Consider the following 22,460-nt stretch of genomic DNA (forward strand, 5'->3'; position numbering starts at 1 on the left):
GATATTTTTTCACTGATTTTTAGAGAGAGTGGAAGCAAAACGGAGAGACAGAGAGAAACATCAATGTGAGAGAGACACATCGATTGGTTGACTCCCACATGTGCCCCAACCAGGGCCAGGGATCGAGCTTCGATTGAGGTACATGCCCTTGACTGGAATGGAACCTGGGACCCTTCAGTTCATGGGTCGACGCTATATCCACTGAGCCAAATTGGCTAGGGCAAGTACTCTTCTTTTGGAGATACTAAACTATTTATAGACTAGAGGCCTGGTGCACAAAATCTATGCATGGGTAGGGTCCCTAGGCCTGGCCAGCGATCAGGGCCAATCTGTGGGACAAATGGTGGGGCAATTGGGGGTCCCCACTGGCACCTGCTTTGGCTGGCCTGGCACCGCCCGCTTGCCAGACACGCCCCCCTGCTGCTGCCACCAATTGGGGCCTGCAGGCTGGGGGCAGCCCCTGCGTGAGTGTCTTCCCCCTAGTGGTCAGTGCACATCATAGCAACCGGTCGGTCTGCTAGTCGTTCAGCAGTTTGGTAGATTTGCATATTAGGCTTTTATTATATAGGATGAAATATGATGTCTGGAACTGCTTAAAAATAATCCAAGGGAAGGAATCAGTGCAGGTGTGGCTTAGGTGTATGAATGGAACAAGACTGACCATGAGTTGATAATTGTCCAGGGAGGATGATTGGGGATCAATAACACTTTTCTCACTACTTTTATGTTTGATATCTTCCACTAAAAAAAAAAATCTTCAGATTTTCAAACTTTATTTTTTTAAAAAGCTTGTTACCCAGGACATACTACTACTTAACAGTGATAAAGATAAATTTTCCAAATGAGATAGTGTCCTTTGTGTTACTTTACTAATGGTAAACTCACACAGTTGATCTTTCACACAGCTGCATTTACTGGTTCATCACCTTTAAAATGGGCCATATGGAATCATCAAGCCTATGTCTCCATCTTTGGTAATCCTATAACCTTAAAGGACATGGTAGCAAAACAAGTACAATACAATAAAGAGTAACCTTTTAGGGAATTAAGAATCCCCTGCTAATCCTGAAGCAATTGACTTAAAACATATGAGGCCTTCTTAATATATGCAAAGACCTACAGAAAGTAGCCCAACTTCCCCATGCCTGGCAGCTAATGCCTACTTTCAATATCAACTTCCATCCTAGAAACATGTGCTAAGACCCAGGACTGGACATAGGATAGATTATGAAGTAAGAGTTCAGGTCAGGCTTCTTCTACTTCACTTTTGAATGGTCTTGTATTCTGTTCCAATGCCCCTTTCTAATTTCTCTTCCTCAAAAACCTTTTTAACTGGTTTCTCTATGATTCTTAAGCAATGGCAGGATGGTCCACTGGAGTGGATTTGGAAATGTCTGAGGGGATTTTTTTTCCATTGTCATGAGTGACAGAGGTGGCACTACCTCTGCTGACTGTTATGACAGGAATGTGATAACCTACCTAAAATCTACCAAGCAATTTCCCATGAAAATGCCATAGCTCCTTCTGGGGTAAGAGTTGTACATAACACACTCTCCTTCAAGTTCACTTGGAATCTCATTTTTCCAGAAATTTTCCTCAGACCTTACTATTAGAATCAATTACCTCTCCTCTGTGTCCCAGAATGTCTGGCCTACCTCCCTCAGAGCACCAGGGTTATACAACATTGGAGTCTTCTGTTCACTTGTGTGCCACCCTTACACATAGACACGAACCACACAGAGTGCTCCTTGAGAGTTGGAATCCTGTCTTGTTCATCTTTATATTTGTAGTGCCTGGCACAATGTCTGACAGATAACACTCAACACAAAGGCCATGAATAGCATGGATGGGAAGAGCAGGAAGAAAAGGGCTTGCAATTAGGACATGACAATAGCATAGGTAAAGGCACATGAGGGAAGAGGGAGAAAAAAAATCATAGAAAAACAGGGTGAAGAGTGACTGATGGCAGGAACATAGGAACAGGACTGTGGCTGGAATACATTTCTATCATCAGCAGGAATCAAGAGGCCTGAGTTGTGTGAAAAAACTGAGCTTCTCTATAAAAAAGTTCCAATAAACACAAATCCATATAAATTTGGAGTGAAATGGCCCAGAGGAAAAGAGGTAACCTCTCCAAGGCTTCACAGCAGAAGGTAATGTAAGTACCTGGCTAACCAGGACATCAGAATCTATCCTATATAATAAAAGGCTAATATGCAAATAGACCGAACGGTGGAACAACCGAACAGCCAAACAGCCGGTCGCTATGACATGCACTGACCACCAGGGGGCATGTCCGGCACTAGCCATGGCAGGATGGTGGAGCAGGTGAGCAGGGGTGCCAGACAAAGGTGGGGCGCCAGTTGCTGTCATCCAGGCAAGCCCCGCTTGCATCCACAGCCGGCACCAGAGCCGCCGCTCACACCCGCTGCCAGTGCCTGGTGCTAGTCCCAATCACTCAGCGCCAGCAGTGGGTGCAAGTGGCGGCTGCTATCCCTGATCGTGCCTGAGAGCTTCTCCACCTCCCCCTGCTCCTGAGGGACAATCGGGGCAGCAGCCGCCGCTCACACCTGCTGATGGTGCCTGGAGCCGGTCCCGATCACTTGGCGCCAGCAGCGGGTGAGAGTGACGGCTGCCAGACCTGATCACCCCTGAGGGCTCCTCCACCTCCCACTGCTCCTGAGGGGCAATTGGGGCAGCAGCCACCACTCACACCCGCTGACGGCACTGACCTCGATTGCACCCGCCGCTGGTGTCAGCCCCAATCGCTCTGCACCATAAGCAGGTGCAAGTGGGGCTGGCGCCGTCAGCATGTGGGAGCAGTGGCGGCAGGAGCGGGGCTGCCAGCAGACAGGGAACTGGGGACTGGGCAGGGGCATGGAGGATGGGCCAACACCCACTCCTGTGCCTACCGCAGCCTCGCGGCCCACAGGTCCTTTCAAGGTGCACAAATTCATGCACTGGGTCCCTAGTATATATATATAAAAGCCTAATATGCAAATTGCCCCCTCGGGAGTTCGACTGGGAGACTGGGAGTTGGATTGCTCTCTATGATGTGCACTGACCACCAAGGGGCGGCACAGAACTAAGAAAGGCCCCAACCAGCAGCTGGTAGCAAGGGAAGGAAGGCCCCAGCTGGCAGCCAGAAGGCCCCAATCGACCCTGATCACCTGCCAGGCCTAGGGACCCTACCTGTGCATAAATTTCGTGCACCAGGGCTCTAGTATATGATAAAATACTAAATACTAAAGATTTATTTTGAGATAGCTATTTTCAAAATTTGAAAAAGAACACAATATTTATCATCTAAATACCCACAATCCTCAAAATCCATCACACTTATCCTACTTGTAAATGAAATGGGGACTTACCATGCATGTGAGTTTGTTCTCATGGGTCTCCTTATCAAAGGAGGTATCTGCAGCATCATCTCCTCCGGCAATCCTTTCCGCAATGTCACCACTGATCCGCATCACCTCGACATGCAGCCGACCTGCCACCTGCAACAATGAGAAAAAAGCAGGTCCTTTTTCCAGAGTTTGTTATTTCTTCTGCTTTAGAGTCAAGTGGTTAGGTTATTGGAAAATGAGAATTTAGAAGCCTAGGTTCTAATAGTTCCTTTCTTCCAAAGTACCTGGAATAATCACCATAAGGCAGTATAAAAACACAGGTATTAATAACACATACAGCTATTGCTTGTTATTATTGATGAAAAATGGTAACTATATATTATCAATACTCTACTGTTCAGTGAACCATTCTCTGCAGGATAAAGGCATGCATATGACACTAACCTCTCCTTTCTGGTTGACAATTGGTACAGCATATTGTAACTTCACATCATAGAAGAGGGACTCAAGGAAGACATTCGCCACCCCAATGAGACTGTGATTTTCCTGCTCATCATAGAATGGATCGGAACGCTTGAAGTAAGACCGTATTACCTTCAAAAAGATTTGGAACATACAACCTCAGAAAATCAACTAAAATAAAATGAATTCAACCCACCACTTTTTGATGCACTCTAATAAAGTCATTAAACTCAGCTGAAGTATAGCACTGTATTGTGCTTACTCTCTCCCCTCCCCATTCCTATTTTAGAATAAATGGTCAGCATTCTTCACCCATGAGAGAGCAATCCCCATAATGCCATTACTTTTCTTTCTTTTTTGTTTAATTTAAAAAATTTATTTTTTAATTACAGTTGACATACAATACTATTAGTTTTAGTTATATAGCATAGTGGTACCTTATGTACCTTATGAAGTGATCACTCCAATTAGTCTAGTACCCATCTAACACCATACATAGTTATTACAGTATTATTAGCTATATTCCCTATGCTATACTTTACATCCCTGTGACTATGTCATTACTTTTTATCATTCCTTCTCCTTTACCTGGAAATCTTGCCATGAAAACATAGAAGACATACACTGACTACAAAAGGAAGTAAAATGTATAGGAGAACTCTTCATTTTTCATTCATATCTATTCTACTTGTTCCTACAATAATATATGTTGCTACTAATGAGAAGTGATCCCTTACAGGAGGAGAGTGGAGTGGTGGGTCTTTTTGTATTTGCTATTAATGTTGTTTTATTTCTACGTTGAAATAGGAGATGAATACACAAGAAAATAAAAATATATTTTAAGAAAAACATCTATAATAATAAAAGCGTAATATGCTAATTAGACCGGACATCCTTCCGGACAACCTTCTGGACAAAGTTAGGGCTGGGAGGGAAGCCCAGGTCCCAGATGCCAGAGGGAAGCCAGCGCTGGCAGCCCAGGGAAGGAAGGCCTACTCTTGCACGAATTTCGTGCATTGGGCCTCTAGTGTCATATAAAGTAAAAATTCATTTTTATTGATGACAATTTGGAAAAATAAAACCTTTTGGAAAACAAGAAGCTAAGGAATTAAAAGAACTCTATGCAAACACAGGAGTGTTGAAAATATGTAAAAATATGAACAATACATCTTTCTATTTTAAATATGTACAGTATACAGCTGGCCTAAATGAGAAAACTGGCAACTTGAGGGGATGGTACCAGAGTCCATATCTATGGCACCTACTTAAGGTCACGACACCTTCAAAATATGTTCCTAATAGTATAAACATTAAGGTATCACTGATGTTCAATTAGTGGTTAGGTTACTGGTAAATGAGAATTTAGAAGCCTAGGTTCTAATAGTTCCTTTCTTCCAAAGTACCTGGAATAATCACCATAAGGCAGTATAAAAACACAGGTATTAATAACACATACAGCTATTGTTATATTAACAAAACAAATATTGTAGGTGAATTACCTACAGAGTTAAAGTGTTGAGAAAGGAGAAGAGCATGGTCTCTGTCCTAAATAAATTCACAGTGCAGTCCAGGAGACAGAAACACGTAACACCTACAGAAGTGAGTATGGAATATAGAAAATTCTTCCAGAAATCCAGAGGATACAAAATGAGGAAGAGAACAAAAGAAGATGCCAGAACAATGGGTTATTAAATTTTTTGGTTAACTAAACAACTTAGAGGATTAAAATAAATATCCTAGAAATAAGCTTACTATTTTGGAAAAATGAACAATTTTCCCCTAAAATGGGTAGGCTCATTCCGAAATGCTTGGTTCCTTCTCTGAGTACGAGCTAAGTAATTTTTCTCAAATAACTTACTGGGGTATCTTCTTCACACTCCTTCCACTCCTGATAAAGGTCTCTCATATCCAACAACCTGTTGTCCAATTTTTCCAAGGACCAAGTCTGCTTTCCTTTTCCTTTTCTTCTCACCTGGATTGCAGGTTCGCTAAGAAGAGAGCCTCGCTGCAAAGACAGGGAGAGTGACTAAGTGAAACACAAAGATATCCGTCATGGAAGTTCACCCTGAACATTCTATACCTACCAGTCAAGTGTCATCAACCAAAACTGAAACAGCTCTCATTCGTTATTCACTTCATTGCAAAGCTTCCCAGAAATCTCAAAGCTTAATATAGTGCCTTTATATCCAAGTGCAATCAAAATTAAAATATTGCAGTCAGACATAAAGGTAAATTTAAAACACAAAAGACAAGACCATGTGTAATGGGAGTCAAAAATGTTTTATTTGGGCCATCATATGACCACCCAATATCAGTGGGTAGAAAGAGAGTCATAAATATTGAATGGCAGGGGACGGTTTTCTGGGACGGGTGGTTAAGAAAGTATCTTTCACTTTCCAAAAAAAGTTTAAATTTTTCTGAATGGGTAACATCTTAATGTCATACAAAACACAAAATGTTTACAAGAGTAAACTAAAAAGTATCCTATGTACCCATTTGAAAGCAATATATTATATCAATTTCTAAATATACATAGTTTAAATTTAAAATTAAAACAGTATAGAACAAGACAGAGATGCTAGTTGCACAGCACTGTGAATGTACTAAATGCCACAGAATTGTTCACTTAAAAATGGTTAATTTTGTTATGTGAATTTCACCTCAAAAAAAGAATTTCATTAAAAATTTTCCAGCTTATAAAAACAATGTGTTTTTAATGTAGAAAAATATTTAAACTTTCTAAAACAACGAAGTAGAAACAAAATGCCCCTGTTCATCTCTCCCAGAGATATCAATTTATCTAATATCACAATTATCTAATCAAATTTAGATTTATTGGGTAAATTTATCAACTGTTCTGCTATGTCTACTTAGAACTTTGGAGAATTATGAAATACGCCAATGGTGCTTAACATCTTGCCTATAATCATTTCCAAAAAAAAAATAAATAAAAACAAGAGAAGTTACATAATGAAACAAAGATTTTAGAATTCTGAAGGTCAAAAATCACCCTTCTCTCACCTATAGTAAAGGCCCTTTCACCTTATATTCAGCTGGGTAGGGAATAAATATAAAAGTTTCACTGGTGATTTGTAGGGAGTAGCTTTTCAGGGGGACAATACCAGAACTGGGACTAAATGGCAATGAGCAATATGCATCATGACATGGTCCTGCCACAAATAACTACGACAGGGACTGGAAAAAGAAAAAGAAGAAATTTCTGTCCCTTACCAAAAATCGCCAGACATAGGTGGGTACAAAGCCAGGAGTAAGGACCAGAAAAAACAGCATCACAGCATGGACAGGACATTAAATAAAATAAGAATTTTCAAGTACAGCCCTGACCGGTTTGGTTCAGTGGATAGAGCGTTGGCCTACAGACTGAAAGGTCCCAGGTTCGATTCCGGTCAAGAGCATGTACCTTGGTTGCGGGCACATCCCCAGTGGGAGGTGTGCAGGAGGCAGCTGATTGATGTTTCTCTCTCATCAATGTTTCTAACTCTCTGTCCCTCTCCCTTCCTCTCTGCAAAAAAATTAATAAAATATATTTTTAAAAAAAGAATTTTCAAGTACAAAAAAGGTTTGTTGGATAAAAGCATGCAAGACGCAGCCTAAGGAGACTATCTCCTTAAGAAATACTTCCTTGTTCAACTCCTCTTTCTAGCTGAAATCTGAAAATGCTAATCTATTAAATAAATAATGGAGGGGATTAGTAGCCATTTATTAATAACTAGAGGCCCGATGCACAAATTCATGCACTGATGGGGTCGCTCAGCCTGGCCTGTGCCCTTTCACAATCCGGGACCCCTCAAGGGATGTTGGATAGCCTGTTTGGGCCTGATCCCCACAGGCCCAATCCAGACAGGAGGGCCCGATCCCAGCAGGCCTGATCCCTGCAGGCCCAATCCCCACAGGCCCAATCCAGATAGGAGGCAGCCGATCCTGTGCATTGAGCATTTGTCCCCTGGTGGTCAGTGTGCATCCATAGCGACTGGTTGACCGGTCATTCGGTCACTGAGGCTTTCATATATATAGATAGATAGATGGCTGTTCACCCCCAGCAATGTGCATCATCTCTATCAGAAAAAAAAAAAAAAAAAGGCATAAACACACTATATCAGGTGTCCAGAAGAAGAGAGTTACTTCTAGGTGTTGACCTGGCTGCCCTAGGCAGGGTTGCTCCTTTCAACAGAGCCCAGACCAGGATACACAGAAAAGGGCTGCAGTCATGCTTAATGGGGAAAAAAATAGCCCCAATTCAGTTTTTTTCGACTCAAACAACCTTGCTCTTCTTAGTCTTCTAGAAGAAACTGAGCCCTATACCTTTCACCATGATTGGCTTTCCTCTAATATTTTTCATCTGTGAATTCCAACTGCACCCATGGTTTGTCCTACAAATACCAACAAGCAAAATAAAGTTCTAACAAAAAACAGAGGAGGACAAGTGTAAAGAGATCTGGATTGTGGGGGTATAGATAGGGATGAGGCCAAACACAGTGGTATTTAAATAAACACTAGTGAAATATAAAGCAGCTTTATTCAATAATATCTATTTTTTCCATTAATGGCCACCTCACCTTCCTGTTGGCATCGAGGCTAGAGGCTAGAATCTGTAGGGTTACTTTATATTCTGTTCTTTTATCCAGTTCTTCTGCAATGTAATTAGCTTCTCTCACCAACAGATTGGCTTTAACAATTTGTTCCCTTAGCCTCATCAGGCTGTTATTCAGTGTTGCTTCTCTTTAAAAAAAAAAAAAAGGGGGGGGAGGGAGAGATAACTATCAAGCAGCACATGAGAATATTATACAGTACACGACATGTTAATGCCAAACTGCCAACCAAGCTTTACAACTGTCTTTCGCACACAGGGAATACATCACTGACACTGACCCATGCATGCGCTTGTATCTGGGCTATGTTATAAGCACTGGCTCTCGCTCGTGTAACACACAGGCCCTAGGATAGGGCAGTGCTTCCAAAACTTGACTCTGTACAAATCAACTGAGGATCTTGATAAACTGAAGATGTTGACTCAGTATGTCTGTGGAGGGGCCTGAAATGCCCTATTTCTATCAATCTCTAGGTGACAGAGATGCTGCCAGTCTGCAGACCAAACTCTGAATAGCAAGAGGTTAGTTAAGAACAGTCTGTAACCACGAATAAGACATTTTAGTGCAATGCTAATTAGCCAGTATAGAGATCAAACTTGCAATCTGAATCTCATTAGCACCATGCTTTACCTACCTGAGCTAATCAGTCCAGATAACCACCTTTCTTTTTTTTTCCTTTTTTTAAAAAGCATCTACCCAAGTTCCAGAACCTAAAGTATAATACAATAATAGAGTGTAATTTCTAAACACAAATACTTGTTTATTCACATCCAAAAGCCATACAAACTAAAAACAGGGCAGCACCAAACATGGGTAGCTTTAAATAAGTCAATATTAATGGACAATTTCCCTTTTTTTTCCTCCAAAAATAAAAAGATACTGCCAAGTGGTTCTTAGCTGTGCCACTCTCTTCTAATATGATTCTTTCTAAAGTAATATCTATATGTTTCCACTTTGTATCTTAACCTAGGTGTTATATGCATACAATGAAGGCCCAAGGCACCACCTACCTCTCTTCAGCCCACTGTCTCAATCGCTGCTGAGCGCTGGGGGACTGGAAAGAAAACCTGTCGGAGCTGCGACAGTTTTGTTTCTCAGGAGACAGCCTTCTTCGTAGCTGCTCCAATTCATGCTCATACATAAGTCTCTGGCGCTCTAATGCGGATCGTTTTTCTTCTTCGTGCTGTTGTTCTACGCTGTTCAATATTGACTGCATTGGATCTAAACATGATTTTTAAAAAGGTAAATAATGAATAAAAGGTAAACTATACAACACAATCTATTTCAAGTATTATTCTATACTAAAGGACCAGTGCACGAAATTCGTGCACAGATGCAGTCCCTAGTCCTCGCCAGCGATCGAAGCGTGAGCATCTGGTGTGGAAGAGCAGGTCCCAGCTGACCTCTGGGCAGCACCTGGGCCCCTGGGCCCCCACATACCCCCCTCCACCTGAGTCACAGCACCTGAGTCCCCATGCAAAGATGCAGTGAGCGCATCCGGATGCCACGGTCCGGGGTGCAGTGTGGCCTCTGGGCCGCCCAGCGTTGCCGCATGAAAGCTGGGTGGACAGCGCGCTCTCTCCTGGCCGGCCTCGCAGACCAGCTCCTGCACGAACCCATGGGGAGCCCGAGTGGCCCCTGTGGTTCGGCCGACTGCAGCCCAGCTCACCCAGAAGAGGCTGCACAGGTGTGGGGCAGGCTCCTGGCGGGCACCCAGCACCTGAGCATGGGGGCTTCCCCGGTACGCGAGCCCTGGCATCCCAGGGGAGGGTAGCAGGGGGAGTGAGAGCGAGCTCGGTGGACACCCCACATTCTCACCACACCTCCATCCCCGTCACCCCTGCCCCCAGGTAGCCAGTGAGAGGCCGCAGTGAGTCGCCGACGCCCACCCTGTTCCGCGCTGCCTTCTGGTTGTCAGCGCATGTCATAGCGAATGGTTGAACTCCTGGTCTCCCAGTCAAATTCCCGGTTGAACGACAGCCAAGGGGACAATTTACATATTAGGCTTTTATTATATAGGACTGTTGTCATCCTAATAAAAATAAGATTTTTAAAGAGAGTTTGGAATAAACTTAGCTTTCCTTGCTCTCAATTACTTATCTTCTGTTCTGTCAGATCTATGCCAAACTATCTTCCATACAGAAGAAGCAGATCTACATGTTCCACACGTAACCTAAGAGATCGTTTAATGCTCCAGAAATCCACTACAATAATGAGCCAGTGATAATCAAGCTTCAAACCTGAGAAATTCTATCAATGAGAACATAGTTTGCAGTGCTTTGTAGATCAAGGCAGATAGAATGCAAGTTTTTATAAATATAATAAATTAAAACCAAAGACAAAAACGGGTAGCATAAGGAGAACAACTAAAGAATTCCTTTTTAACATTTAAAGCATCTCAGTTATAAACATTTTTAACTCTCCACCAACTTTAAAAGAAACTGAGACCAAAGAGATAATTACCAGGAAAAAGAGGGAGGATGGGTGAAAAGAGGAAGGGGAATATAGTCAATAATATTGTGATAAGTTTGCGTGGTGACTAGAATTAGGGGATGTTCACACTGTAATGTGTAAAAATGTTGAATCACCATATTGTACACGTGAAACTAATATAACCAATATAAGATGGTATACCAACTCTACTTAAATAAAAAAATTAATTCAATCTAAAAATAGATTCTAAAATGCACAACAGATCTGCTCACCATTATTAGCCAGAGCCTTCATGGTAACCTCCATCTGTGCATATTCATAGTTGAAGTTGATTTCACTGGATACCTCGCTGGAGGAGTCTCCGTCTACATCTAGCTGCTCAGAACTGTTATCATTTTTGATGGAGGTATCTTGTTCCTCGTCCTCTCGATCTACTTTCTTTTTCTTTTTAGGTAAATTCAATCTAGGGGAAAAAAGATCACTTTTAAAATAAAGATATACACATTCATTTCATTCATTAAATACTGGCATTTGCTAGAGGTCAAAGGGGATACCATTTTAATACAAGGTGATTACTCAGTTTATATTCGAGTAGTAGAAAGAAAACACACATATTAATGCAAATAATTACAACAGAGATATGATACAATGCCACATAACTATTACAAGCTAGGAGAAGTTATGAATGAAACAACAGAGGGATACACAAAATTTGTACAGTATTAGTTGTGAGGAATAAACTCTGAAAAGATCAAATTAACCAAAGTATGAAGGCTTTGAATAATACTAAGCTGAGCAATTTATACTTGATTTAGTTTGAGAAAAAAAAAATATTTCCACACACTTTGTACCCCTCTACCCTTTCTTCAATAATCAAAATATCATCTGGCCTACCAGCAAAGGATCTTCACAAATTATAAGGAAAGTCAGTTTGATATCTGAAACACAATGACCAGTTACAGGAAGAGAAACAGACGGGGTTTTAATTTTATACAATATCCAGCTGCTTTTCCTTGCCAACACAACACCAATTTTGTATGAGAAACAATGTGTGTGCAGTCCCAGGTCTGCACACAGCCAGCCTCCCTCTCAGCCAAGAAGCAAATTCCAGCAAATGAGACCTAAGTGGAAGGTTGCTGGGCACCCGGAGAAGACTTCTGGAATGGTGTGGCCATCTTTAGACCATGAGAAATGTCAAGACGATGACAAGACTTCTGCCATGACATTTTTTAAGGGGCTTAGCCAATGCCAACAGCCATTTTCCTTTGGACTTCTTGTTTTGTCAAAGAAATAAACTATTTAAGTCATTACAATTAAGTTTGCTGCTAATTGCAGCTAAAAGTAATACAATCCCTATTTATAAAATTTTTAATAAACAGCCCTAACCGGTTTGGCTCAGTGGATAAAGTGTGGGCCTGCAGACTGAGGGGCCCAGGTTCGATTCCAGTCAGGGGCATGTACCTTGGTTGCGGGCACATCCCCAGTAGGAGGTGTGCAGGAGGCAGCTGAATCGATGTTTCTCTCTCATCGATGTTTCTAACTCTCTATCCCTCTCCCTTCTTCTCTGTAAAAAATCAATACAATATATTTTTTAAAAATTTTTAATAAACAAGAAAAAAGATAAGCGTGTCAGAAAAAATTAATGAATTTTTATAGCAGATGGGAAAACAATCATCTTCTACTAAGAAATAAAAAGGAAAAAATCTGTAAGTAAACCATTTTTCCTGAGTGTATGGTTCATATGTTTCTTGGGCTACAAGCAAACACATATACAGCTGGGGCCAAAGTAGGTTTACAGTTGTTAGTACGTGAAACAGTTTATTCTTGTATTATTATTATTTATTATATTATTTTCCATAAGAACAACAGTACACCTACTTTTGCCCTACCATGAATATAGTATATAAATACACCTTTAGAAAATAAGTAAATGTTATACACTAAAATATATCATGTTTATGGAGTTATATTCACTTTTCAATATATATTCTTCTATTTCAGAGTATAGTCTTCAATAATCCTCCTTAAGGGCCGTGAATAATATCATACCTGAAGAAGTGGTTGTTTCCCCATAATATCCTGTCCCCATGGTGTAGCTGTATAGGACTGGACACGGAAGAGCCATTTACAAATGTTCTGTGGGGAGAAGAGGTCAAATATGTAAACAACAATTATCACATTTTCTCCTTTAATTTTCCAGGACCACAGAGATCTGGTTACTAGAAAAAATGAATTAATCAGTTCCCTAAAATAAAACCTGCCATTGGTGAATTTTATTATTTATATCTACTCTTTTGCTAATTTACCTAAAATGCTTATGGTACTAAGTACAATAATCATCCTCTGTTTTTCAAAGTTCTAAATTTGTTATATAACATTACAGCCAAAAATAGGAAGATTGTAGCAGTATACATTACAATTAAAACAAGTATGTCCAATCTCGTGGATAAAAAAAGCCAGTCAACCAAGGGGACACTAGAAGTAGCTACAGATATCAGTAATAAGAAGTGAGAGCAATGTTAAATTCTTCTGTAACTGACCATAGCATAGAAAAATGTTCATATCCTGTCAATACATAGAAGATTTGTCAAGTCCACCTGTTTACCTTGACAATGGAGTTAAACAGAAGAAATGATGGGTAGAAGGATATAAAATGAAGAATTTGGAGAGGGCAGGAAATAAATAGAAAATTATGCATACCGCTATAAAATTGGTATTCCTGGAATACCAATGTCATCATGCCTCTCTCCTGCTGAATAACTCATTTGCTTAGATATAGGATAAAGGTCAAGTTCTTTTTTTGTTCTTTTTAAAAAATATATTCTTACTGATATCAGACAGGAAAGGAGAGGGAGAGAGAGATAGAAACATCAATGATGAGAATCATTGATTGGCTGCCTCCTGCACGCCCCCTACTAGACATGTGCCCTTGACCAGAATTGAACCTGCGACCCTTCAGTCTGCAGGATGACACTCGATCCACCCAGCCAAGCCAGCTAGGGCTAAAGGTCAAGTTCTTTAGCTTAACATTAAAGGTCCAACAAAAGGAAGCCCTCTTTATCTCCTCCTTTCCTTCTTCTAGTGAACTCTCAACTCCAGAAAACAAACAAACAAAAACCTTAGGTTCGGTCCACTAAAGATGGCTGACTCTTCCTCCAAAGCCAGGTTTATACCCATCCTACAAACTCAAATAGGGTTCCCATTCTTCTCCATCCCCCCAAATCTTACTCAGCTCTCAAAAGCCCAGTTTGGTTTATACTTTCCATGAAAGGCTGCCATCCAGCCTATAGTACCTTGCTTTCTTTAAGTTCCCAAAGCACTTTGCTGGCATTATACTGCTAGTTTTTGTTTGTTTGTTTTTTAAATCAGATTTGTGGTTGTTTCCCTTTTCTGAAAAAAACATATTTTTATTGATTTCAGAGAGCAAGAGAAAGGAAGAGAAAGAAACATCAATGATGAAAGAGAATCATTGATCGGCTGCCTCCTGCATGTCTCCTACTGAGGATCTAGCCGGAAACCCAGGCATGTGCCATGAACCAGGAATTGAACCGGCAACCCTTCAGTGCACAGGACTACACCCAACCAACTGAGTCACACCAGCCAGGGCATATGTAGGCTTATTTTTAAAAGCTACAGCAGCCCGGCCAGCATGGCTCAGTAGTTGAGTGTTGACCTATGAACCAAGAGGTCACAGTTCGATTCCCGGTCAGGGCACATGCCTGGGTTGCGGGCCTGATCCCCAGTGTGGGGCGTGCAGGAGGCAACCGATCAATGATTCTCTCTCATCATTGATGTCTCTATCTCACTCTCCCTTCTTCTCTGAAATCAATTAAAAAAAATAAGCTACGGGAGTTAAGCATGAATATAACAGTTCGCAAAGTACGTTCTATGTGGGGTTTCCAACGATCAAAGCTATTTTATAACGTAACTCTAACCTGCCCTTTTTCACTGTGTTGACATTTGTATTGGCAATGAACTAAAACTACTGATGTTTTAGCACAAATCAAGGAAGTGGCACCAAACATTACTTGTAGTCATTGGATCATTCACTGCTACACACTCACAATCTAAAAAAAAAAAAAAAAAAAAATGTTTTGTTGCCCTGGCCGGGTTGTTCAGTTGGTTAGAGTGTCGTCCCATGCACCAAAGGGTTTCAGATGATGTGGAAGGCAACCAATCAATGCTTCTCTCTCTCTCTCTCTCTCTCTCTCTCTCTCACTCTTAAAATCAATTTTAAAAAATAATAAAATTAAAATTAAAAAACATCACAGGCAGAAAAATTTCAGACATATGTCATAACAATGTCTTTACCAATACAGCTCCTAGGACAATGAAAACTAAGGAGAAAATAAACAAATCGAACTACATCAAAATAAAAAGCTTCTAAACAGCAAAAGAAACCATTAACAAAACAACAAGAAAGCCCACTGCATGGGAGAACATACTTGCCAATGTTATACCTGATAAGGGTTTAATCTCCAAAATTTATAGGGAACTCATACATCTTAACAAAAGGAAGATAAACAATCCAATCAAAAAATGGGCAAAGGACCTAAATAGACACTTTTCAAAAGAAGACATACAGAAGGCCAACAGACATGAAAACATGCTCAAAGTCACTAATCATCCAAGAGATGCAAATCAAAATGACAATGAGGTACCATTTCACAACTGTCAGAATGGTTATCATCAACTAATCAACAAATGACAAGTGCTGGCGAGGATGTAGAGAAAAAGGAACCCTCATGCACTGCTGGTGGGAATGTAGACTGGTGCAGCCACTGTGGAAAACAGTATGGAGTTTCCTCAAAAAATTAAAAATGGAACTACCATTTGACCCAGTAATCCCACTTCTAGGACTATATCCCAAGAAATCAGAAGCACCAATCAGAAAGGATATATGTACCCCTATGTTCACAACAGCACAATTTACAATAGTTAAGATTTGGAAACAGCCTAAGTGCCCATCAGCAGATGAGTGGATTAAAATATTGTGGTACATCTACACAATGGAATACTACGCTGTTGTAAAAAAGAAAGAACTCTTACCATTTGCAAGAGTATGGATGGACCTAGAGATCATTATGCTAAGCAAAATAAGCCAGTTGGAGAAAGATAAATATCATACGATCTCACTCATTTGTGGAGTATAATGAACAACATAAACTGGTGAACAAAAATAGATCCAGAGACATAGAAGCATCGAACAGACTGTCAAACCTCAGAGGGAAGGCAGGGGAAGGTGCGGGGCAGAGGGGGGTAAGAGATCAATCAAAGGGCTTGTATGCATGCATATAAGCATAACCAATGGACACAGACAGTAGGGGGGTGAGGACATGTGCTGGGGGGTGTGAGTGGCTGGGGAGAGGTCAATGGGGGGAAAAGGGGACATATGTAATACTTTAAACAATAAAGAATTAAAAATATATTTAAAAACAAAAAGAAATGTTTTGTTTGTGAATATTCTTAACAAAACAGTAAAAATTATGGCTTGTATGAAATCGTGACTCTTGGGTACACAACTTTTTAAACATAGATGACAAAATGAGAGGTACACAAAAAGCACTGCTTTAATGCATTCCAAAGAATGATGACTGTCTGAGGCAAAGACATATATAAAGTGGTCTTTTGGCAGACATTTTCTTGAAAATAAACAAAGCCAGCCTTTCACTTCGAGGAAAACAACTGACAATACTTGTTGCCAACTGCAAAGTTCAAGCTCTCAAGTGAGTTTTGGAAAACTTGTGTCAACGTCCTCCAACTACAGACCATAGGAATATTCCTGTAGTTGAACAAGTTGGGTTTATTAGTCATGCGAAGGGAAAAGACACGCCTTAGGAAGCCTGGGGCATCAGTGAGAGGGTGTTGAGGACCTGTTGCAGGATTGGGGCTTTAGCTGGATGATCTGGTAGAGGGTGTAAGGAAGTGGGGGTTCTCTATACATGGGATGCTGTCAGAAAGCAGGAGTAAATTATACAATGAGCTATTTTTAGAAATCTTACCTATATAGGGGAGACTAGAATGAGGATAAAGTTGTAATGAGTGAAGGAGTGGCTCACGTCAGCCAAGAGGAGATGTTTGTTATTTTGCGTGTGGCACAGTGACCTTGGCTTTTGTTTGCACTGAAACAAAATTATTATGTGGCCTGCTTTGTCTTACTTTATTATCACACAGTGTGACCTTGCCTGAGGATGTATTCTGTGCGATTATTTAATAGGAAAATAGCATGCCCTAGAGCTGGGAGTGCCAGGCCAGCTTCCGCTCTTTTTTTTTTTTTTTAAATATACTTTTATTGACTTCAGAGAGAAAGGGAGAAAGAGACAGAAACATCAATGATGAGAGAGAATCATTGATCGACTGCCTCCTGCACGCCCCACAGTGAGGATCAAGCTCATAACCCAGGCATGTGCCCCGACCGGGAATCGAACTGTGACCTGGTTCATAAGTCAATGCGCAACCACTGAGCCATGCCAGCCAGGCTTGCTCTTTCTTTTCTTTTCTCACCTATATCCTTCAGCAGGAGCTTGATAGCTTCCCAATAGAGAGACTTTCGAGATGAAATTAGTGATGATATTAATGATTTTTTTAATATCACATGATGAAATGGATCAAAATTCAGAAGATCAATATAAGTCAGTTAACCATCCTATATAATAAAAGCCCAGTGACTGAATAGCAGAATGACCAGAACGACCGGTCGACCAGTCGCTATGACACACACTGACCACCAGGGTGCAGACGCTCAACGCAGAAGCTGCCCCCGGTCAGTGCGCTCCCACAGTGTGAGCACCATTCAGCTGACTGGGATGAGCGGCGTTTCCACAGCGGGCTGATCCCCACAGGCCACGCCCCCCCCACCAGTGCATGAATTCCGTGCACTGGGCCTCTAGTCACCTATAAGTTAGACAGTTATATAACAGGATAGTTAACAGTTTCATAGCTAAGAAAACAAACTGACAAACATTTAATTTAATAATGGTATGCCTCTTAATTCATTCATTACTTACTGAACACTTACTCACTAGTCTTATATTACATGCTAAAGATAGAGAATGAAAAAAGGAAAGGTCCTTGTCTTCAAAAAGTTCTCAGTCCAATGGAGTAATAAAGATTAACAGCCCATAAGAATACAACACAGAAACATAAGGTACACTGGGAATACATAATAGGGGCCCTTAATTTAGACCAAACAGGGAGTTTCCCAAAGTAGATAATGACAGAGCTTTACAAGTTAGCTGACCTAAGAAATGGCAGAGGCAGAAGAATAGGAGAAAGATAGGAGGGATGTAAGGAATCCTGTCTAATAAAAGAGTAATATGCAAACTGACCATCACTCCAATACACAAGATGGCTGCCCCCATGTGGTCAAAGATGGCTGCCCCCATGTGGACACAAGATGGCCAGCAGGGGAGGGCAGTTGGGAGGGACCAGGTCTGCAAGGGAGGGCAGTTGTTGGTGATCAAGCCTGCAGGGGAGGGCAGTTAGGGGTGACCAGGCCAGAAGAGGAGGGAAGTTAGGGGCAACCGGGCCTGCAGAGAAGGGCAGTTGGAGGGGACCCGGGCCTGCAGGGGAGGGCAGTTGGGGTGGACCAGGCCTGCAGGGGAGGGCCGTTGCGGGGGACCAGGCCTGCAGGGGAGGGCAGTTAGGGGTGACCAGGCTGGCAGGGGAACAGTTAGGCATCAATCAGGTTGGCAGGGTAGTGGTTAGGGGGTGATCAGGCTGGCAGGCAGAAGCAGTTAGGGGCAATCAGGAAGGCAGGCAGGTGAGCAGTTGGGAGCCAGCAGTCCTGGATTGTGAGAGGGATGTCCGACTGCCCGTTTAGGCCTGATCCTACCCGGATCGGGCCTAAATGGGCAGTCGGACATCCCTTGAGGGGTCCCAGATTGGAGAGGGTGCAGGTTGGGCTGAGGGACGCCCCACCCCCCACCCCCCCCCCTGCACGAAATTCGTGCACCGGGCCTCTAGTTTTGTATAAAGAAGAAGAGAAAGTCACCTGGCTGTACAGTGGGTAGAGCAGGAAAAAGATTAGGGTGCTGGCAAGGGTTCTAGTCAAGATCTGATGAGGGCCTTATTTAAATAAGCTGCGGTAGTGGGTATAGAGAGGAAGGAATGGGTTTAAGAGAAATTAAAAAGTTAACATAAAGAATTTGGTAACTAACTGTGGGAGGCAATTACTAGTAGACAGACATGAGCAGAGCAAAGATAATGGGCTAAGTACAGGGTGGAAAGCCTAGCAAAGGACAATTGTAGGGTGGGACCTGGTCCCCAGGGTGACCTTTTGTCCCCTAGCACAGTGGTCGGCAAACTGCGGCTCTCGAGCCACATGCGGCTCACAAGCCGCGGTTTGCCGCTCTGTTGACTAATGAGTTTGCCGACCACTGCCTTAGGGAAAAAACACTTAAAAAACATTTTAATAATGTACTAATGTCTTTAACCTGAAGTCAAAACTTCTGGGTAAGGGTAATGCCTTATGCAGTGGTCGGCAAACTCATTAGTCAACAGAGCCACAGTTTGCCGACCACTGCCCTAGCATATCGTTGGTCATGCAGTTTGGACCCCCTGACCTTTCCTCCCTAGAGATAACATCAAGACCTCAGTTTTATTTCAGCTCCAAGCCCAGAAAAGCAGCAAAACCAGACAAGCAACACTACAATCAAGGCTGACCTCAGGACCAGCTGCATTGAATAATGACCTCCTGCCCTGGTGCCAAGCAATCAATCAATGGAGACCCTGACCCTGAAAGGACACACCTGGAAAGCTGCTGAATATTCTATTGAGATCTTCCCCTAGAACAGTGAAGGCGAACCTATGACACGCGTGTCAGCACTGACACGCGTAGCCATTTCTGATGACACGCTAAGGCGGCCGCATGCCGAGGATGAAACATTTGCTGCTCCTGAGGATGAAACATTTGCAAAATGTTTTTTCCTCAAAGTGACACACTACTTGAGTTATGCTCAGTTTTTTGGCGAAGTTTGACACACCAAGCTCAAAAGGTTGCCCATCACTGCCCTAGAACTTCCCCTAAAATCTCCACCCTTAAAACCTTAGAAAGGAGAACCCAGCTGCTCTCCCTCTCCTGAGCCCGCCCATGCCTTTGCCTTTCCCTTCATCCTCCCCTGCCTCTCCCCCTCCCACTTCCCCAGGTGTGTTACCATTACCTTCCTCACTCCCAAGTTCCTAGAGCTCTTCCTTTGCCTCTAAAACTTATTTCCTAAGCCCATTTCCTCTACGAATTACTTCTTCTACCTCTGTGATTTTCCAAATAAATATTTTCTTATAGTTTGAGTCTTGGCTGTGAATTCTTTCCTAGCCAGAACTCAAGTACTGAGGTTGCTGAACCCAGGTCTGGTGTAACTCCTGATGCCCTTCCTGCCACCTACAATATTACTGGATATCTTCATTAAGTGAACTTAAAAGCAAACCAAGGCTAAATGTCCTGCAACTGGTGTACTTTCTTCCTCTTAAAAACTATTGTGACGTTTACACTAATTCAAGTACATTACCTGGTGTTCCTTTGAGGAGTCAGGATAACCTGGCCTTCTGGCGTGATGTCTATAATACAGTGTTCAGGAAGAATTCCCATGCCACACAGCTGGATATCTTGGGAATTTGCTGAACCTATCAATGTATGTTCCTACAAAGGAATCAAATTCACTGATTAATACCATATTCTTACAAGTATACAAAGTGAAATAATCTACTCTGAGCCCTCTTATATTAATTAATCCATTACCTTAGCTAAGAGATTTTTAAAGCAAATGGAACAGTGGGGAATTTCTGGCTTTCTCTGAAAATAATTTGACAAGTTATATTTCCTTTAAGGAATAATACACTGAGTTGAGTTATACCTTTTAAACTGAAAACTATAGTTTTATATTATTACCTCTACTATAATCATTATTTTCCATTGCAACTTTTTTTGTTGTTGTTAATCCTCACTTGAGAAAATGTTTTCCTTTGATTTTTAGAGAGAGCAAAAGGGAGAGAGGAAGAGAGAGAGAAACATCGATATGAGAGAGACACATCAATTGAACCTATAACCCAGGTACGTGCCCTTGACCAGGAATCAAACCCTCAACCCTTTGATCCACAGGCCAACACTCTAACCACTGAACAAAACTCCAGAGCTCCAATGCAATCTTGGTTCCAAATATTTTATGCTACTCTCAGAGCATGAACCATGGGCCAAGGATGTACCAAAAATATTGGTCTGCAAACTACAGGTACTTGAACTGCAAATCACTTACCTGATCTCAATTAAGATAAGTCAACTATAAAGATAAAATGTTATTCAAATGTAAGAAACTAAAAAGACTAAAATTATTTTATGAATCACATAGTCTCTTTAAACCTCATAAGAGATATGACAGATGTGTGGTTTTTTTTTACCATAGACCCCCCAATTACTCAATTCTCTACACTCTAATCACCAGCCTCACTTTTTGGCAGGTTACTAAGAAAGGGGGGAAGGGGTGTGGAGGGTGCGGGAAGAGACTGAACAAAAATCATACACCTATGGATGAGGACAGTGGGGAGGGGGTTAAGGGCAGAGGGTGGAGTAGGAACTAGGTGGAGGGGAGCTATGGGAGGGAAAAAGAGGAACAACTGTAATAATCTGAACAATAAAGATTTATTTAAAAAAACACTGATGAATAAAATAGAACCAGCCCTAGCTGTCTTGGCTCAGTGGCTAGAGCATTGGCCTGCGGACTGAAGGGTCCCAGGTTCAATTCCGGTCAAGGGCACGTACCTTGGTTGCAGGTCGGGGGAGCATCCCAGAGGCAACCAATTGGTGTGTCGCTCTCACATTGGTATTTCTCTCTGTCTCTCCCTCTCCCTTCCACTCTCTTTAAAAATCAATGGAAAAAATATCCTCAGGTGAGGATTAAAAAAAAAAAATAGAACCAGAGGAATAGAAACGTGGAACAGACTGAAGAATCTCAGAGGGAAGGGGGAGGTGAGCGGGAAGAGATTAACCAAAGAACTTATATGCATACATGTATAACCTATGGACACAGACAATAGGGTGATGAAGGCCTGGGGTGGGGCGGGAACCATGTGGAGGGAAGCAATGGGGGTTAAAAGGGCCGGGACATCTGTAATAATCTCAACAATAAAGATTTTTTTTTAATTATCAGAGATAAGATATTAAATCAAACATGTACTTGTCTAGTCCAAATTCTAAAAAAAAATTATATTTTTCAACAAACATATTGAGCACCTATTTGGAGCTGAGCACTGAGCCACTAGAGCCAAAAAACAGGGGAGGTCCTAATTATAGAGCTTATATAAATGACTATTTACATATCTCATTTAGGGTTATAATCTATCCTAATTTGGATGATGATTTGCTGAAATCTCAAATATTAAGTTCTAAAACTCCATTCTGCCAAAGCTTTACTCTTTGATGTTTAAACAAGTTAAACATTAAGCTTTTTTGATAAGTTCTTCCTTTAGTGCTCTAAGCACTGCAATAAAAATACCAATGAGGAAAAATATTAACTTATCATAGGTTGGTATAGAAGTTTATCTAGTCAGTAACTAAATTCTGTGAAGGTACAAGGTAATTAAAATAAGATAAAAGTTAATCAGGGATAGGTTT

The 22,460-nt window shown here is 41.6% G+C and overlaps 1 protein-coding gene across 2 annotated transcripts in view; it reads right to left on the reverse strand.

The window, feature by feature from the left end:
- The window catches only part of KIF13B (kinesin family member 13B), a 197,370-nt gene that overhangs the window by 69,904 nt on the left and 105,006 nt on the right, over positions 1-22,460 (reverse strand). For both annotated transcript variants that reach the window (XM_054717618.1, XM_028159381.2), the window contains exons 14-21: positions 20,362-20,492; positions 12,905-12,991; positions 11,128-11,318; positions 9,433-9,643; positions 8,390-8,552; positions 5,671-5,817; positions 3,795-3,944; positions 3,372-3,500 (exon numbers count right to left, since the gene is read on the reverse strand). In XM_054717618.1, coding sequence (XP_054573593.1) covers positions 3,372-3,500; positions 3,795-3,944; positions 5,671-5,817; positions 8,390-8,552; positions 9,433-9,643; positions 11,128-11,318; positions 12,905-12,991; positions 20,362-20,492 — 1,209 coding nt within the window. The remainder of the gene's footprint in view (positions 1-3,371; positions 3,501-3,794; positions 3,945-5,670; positions 5,818-8,389; positions 8,553-9,432; positions 9,644-11,127; positions 11,319-12,904; positions 12,992-20,361; positions 20,493-22,460) is intronic.

This window comes from Eptesicus fuscus, chromosome 6, assembly GCF_027574615.1.
Source record: "Eptesicus fuscus isolate TK198812 chromosome 6, DD_ASM_mEF_20220401, whole genome shotgun sequence".
NCBI classification, from domain to species: domain Eukaryota; kingdom Metazoa; phylum Chordata; class Mammalia; order Chiroptera; family Vespertilionidae; genus Eptesicus; species Eptesicus fuscus.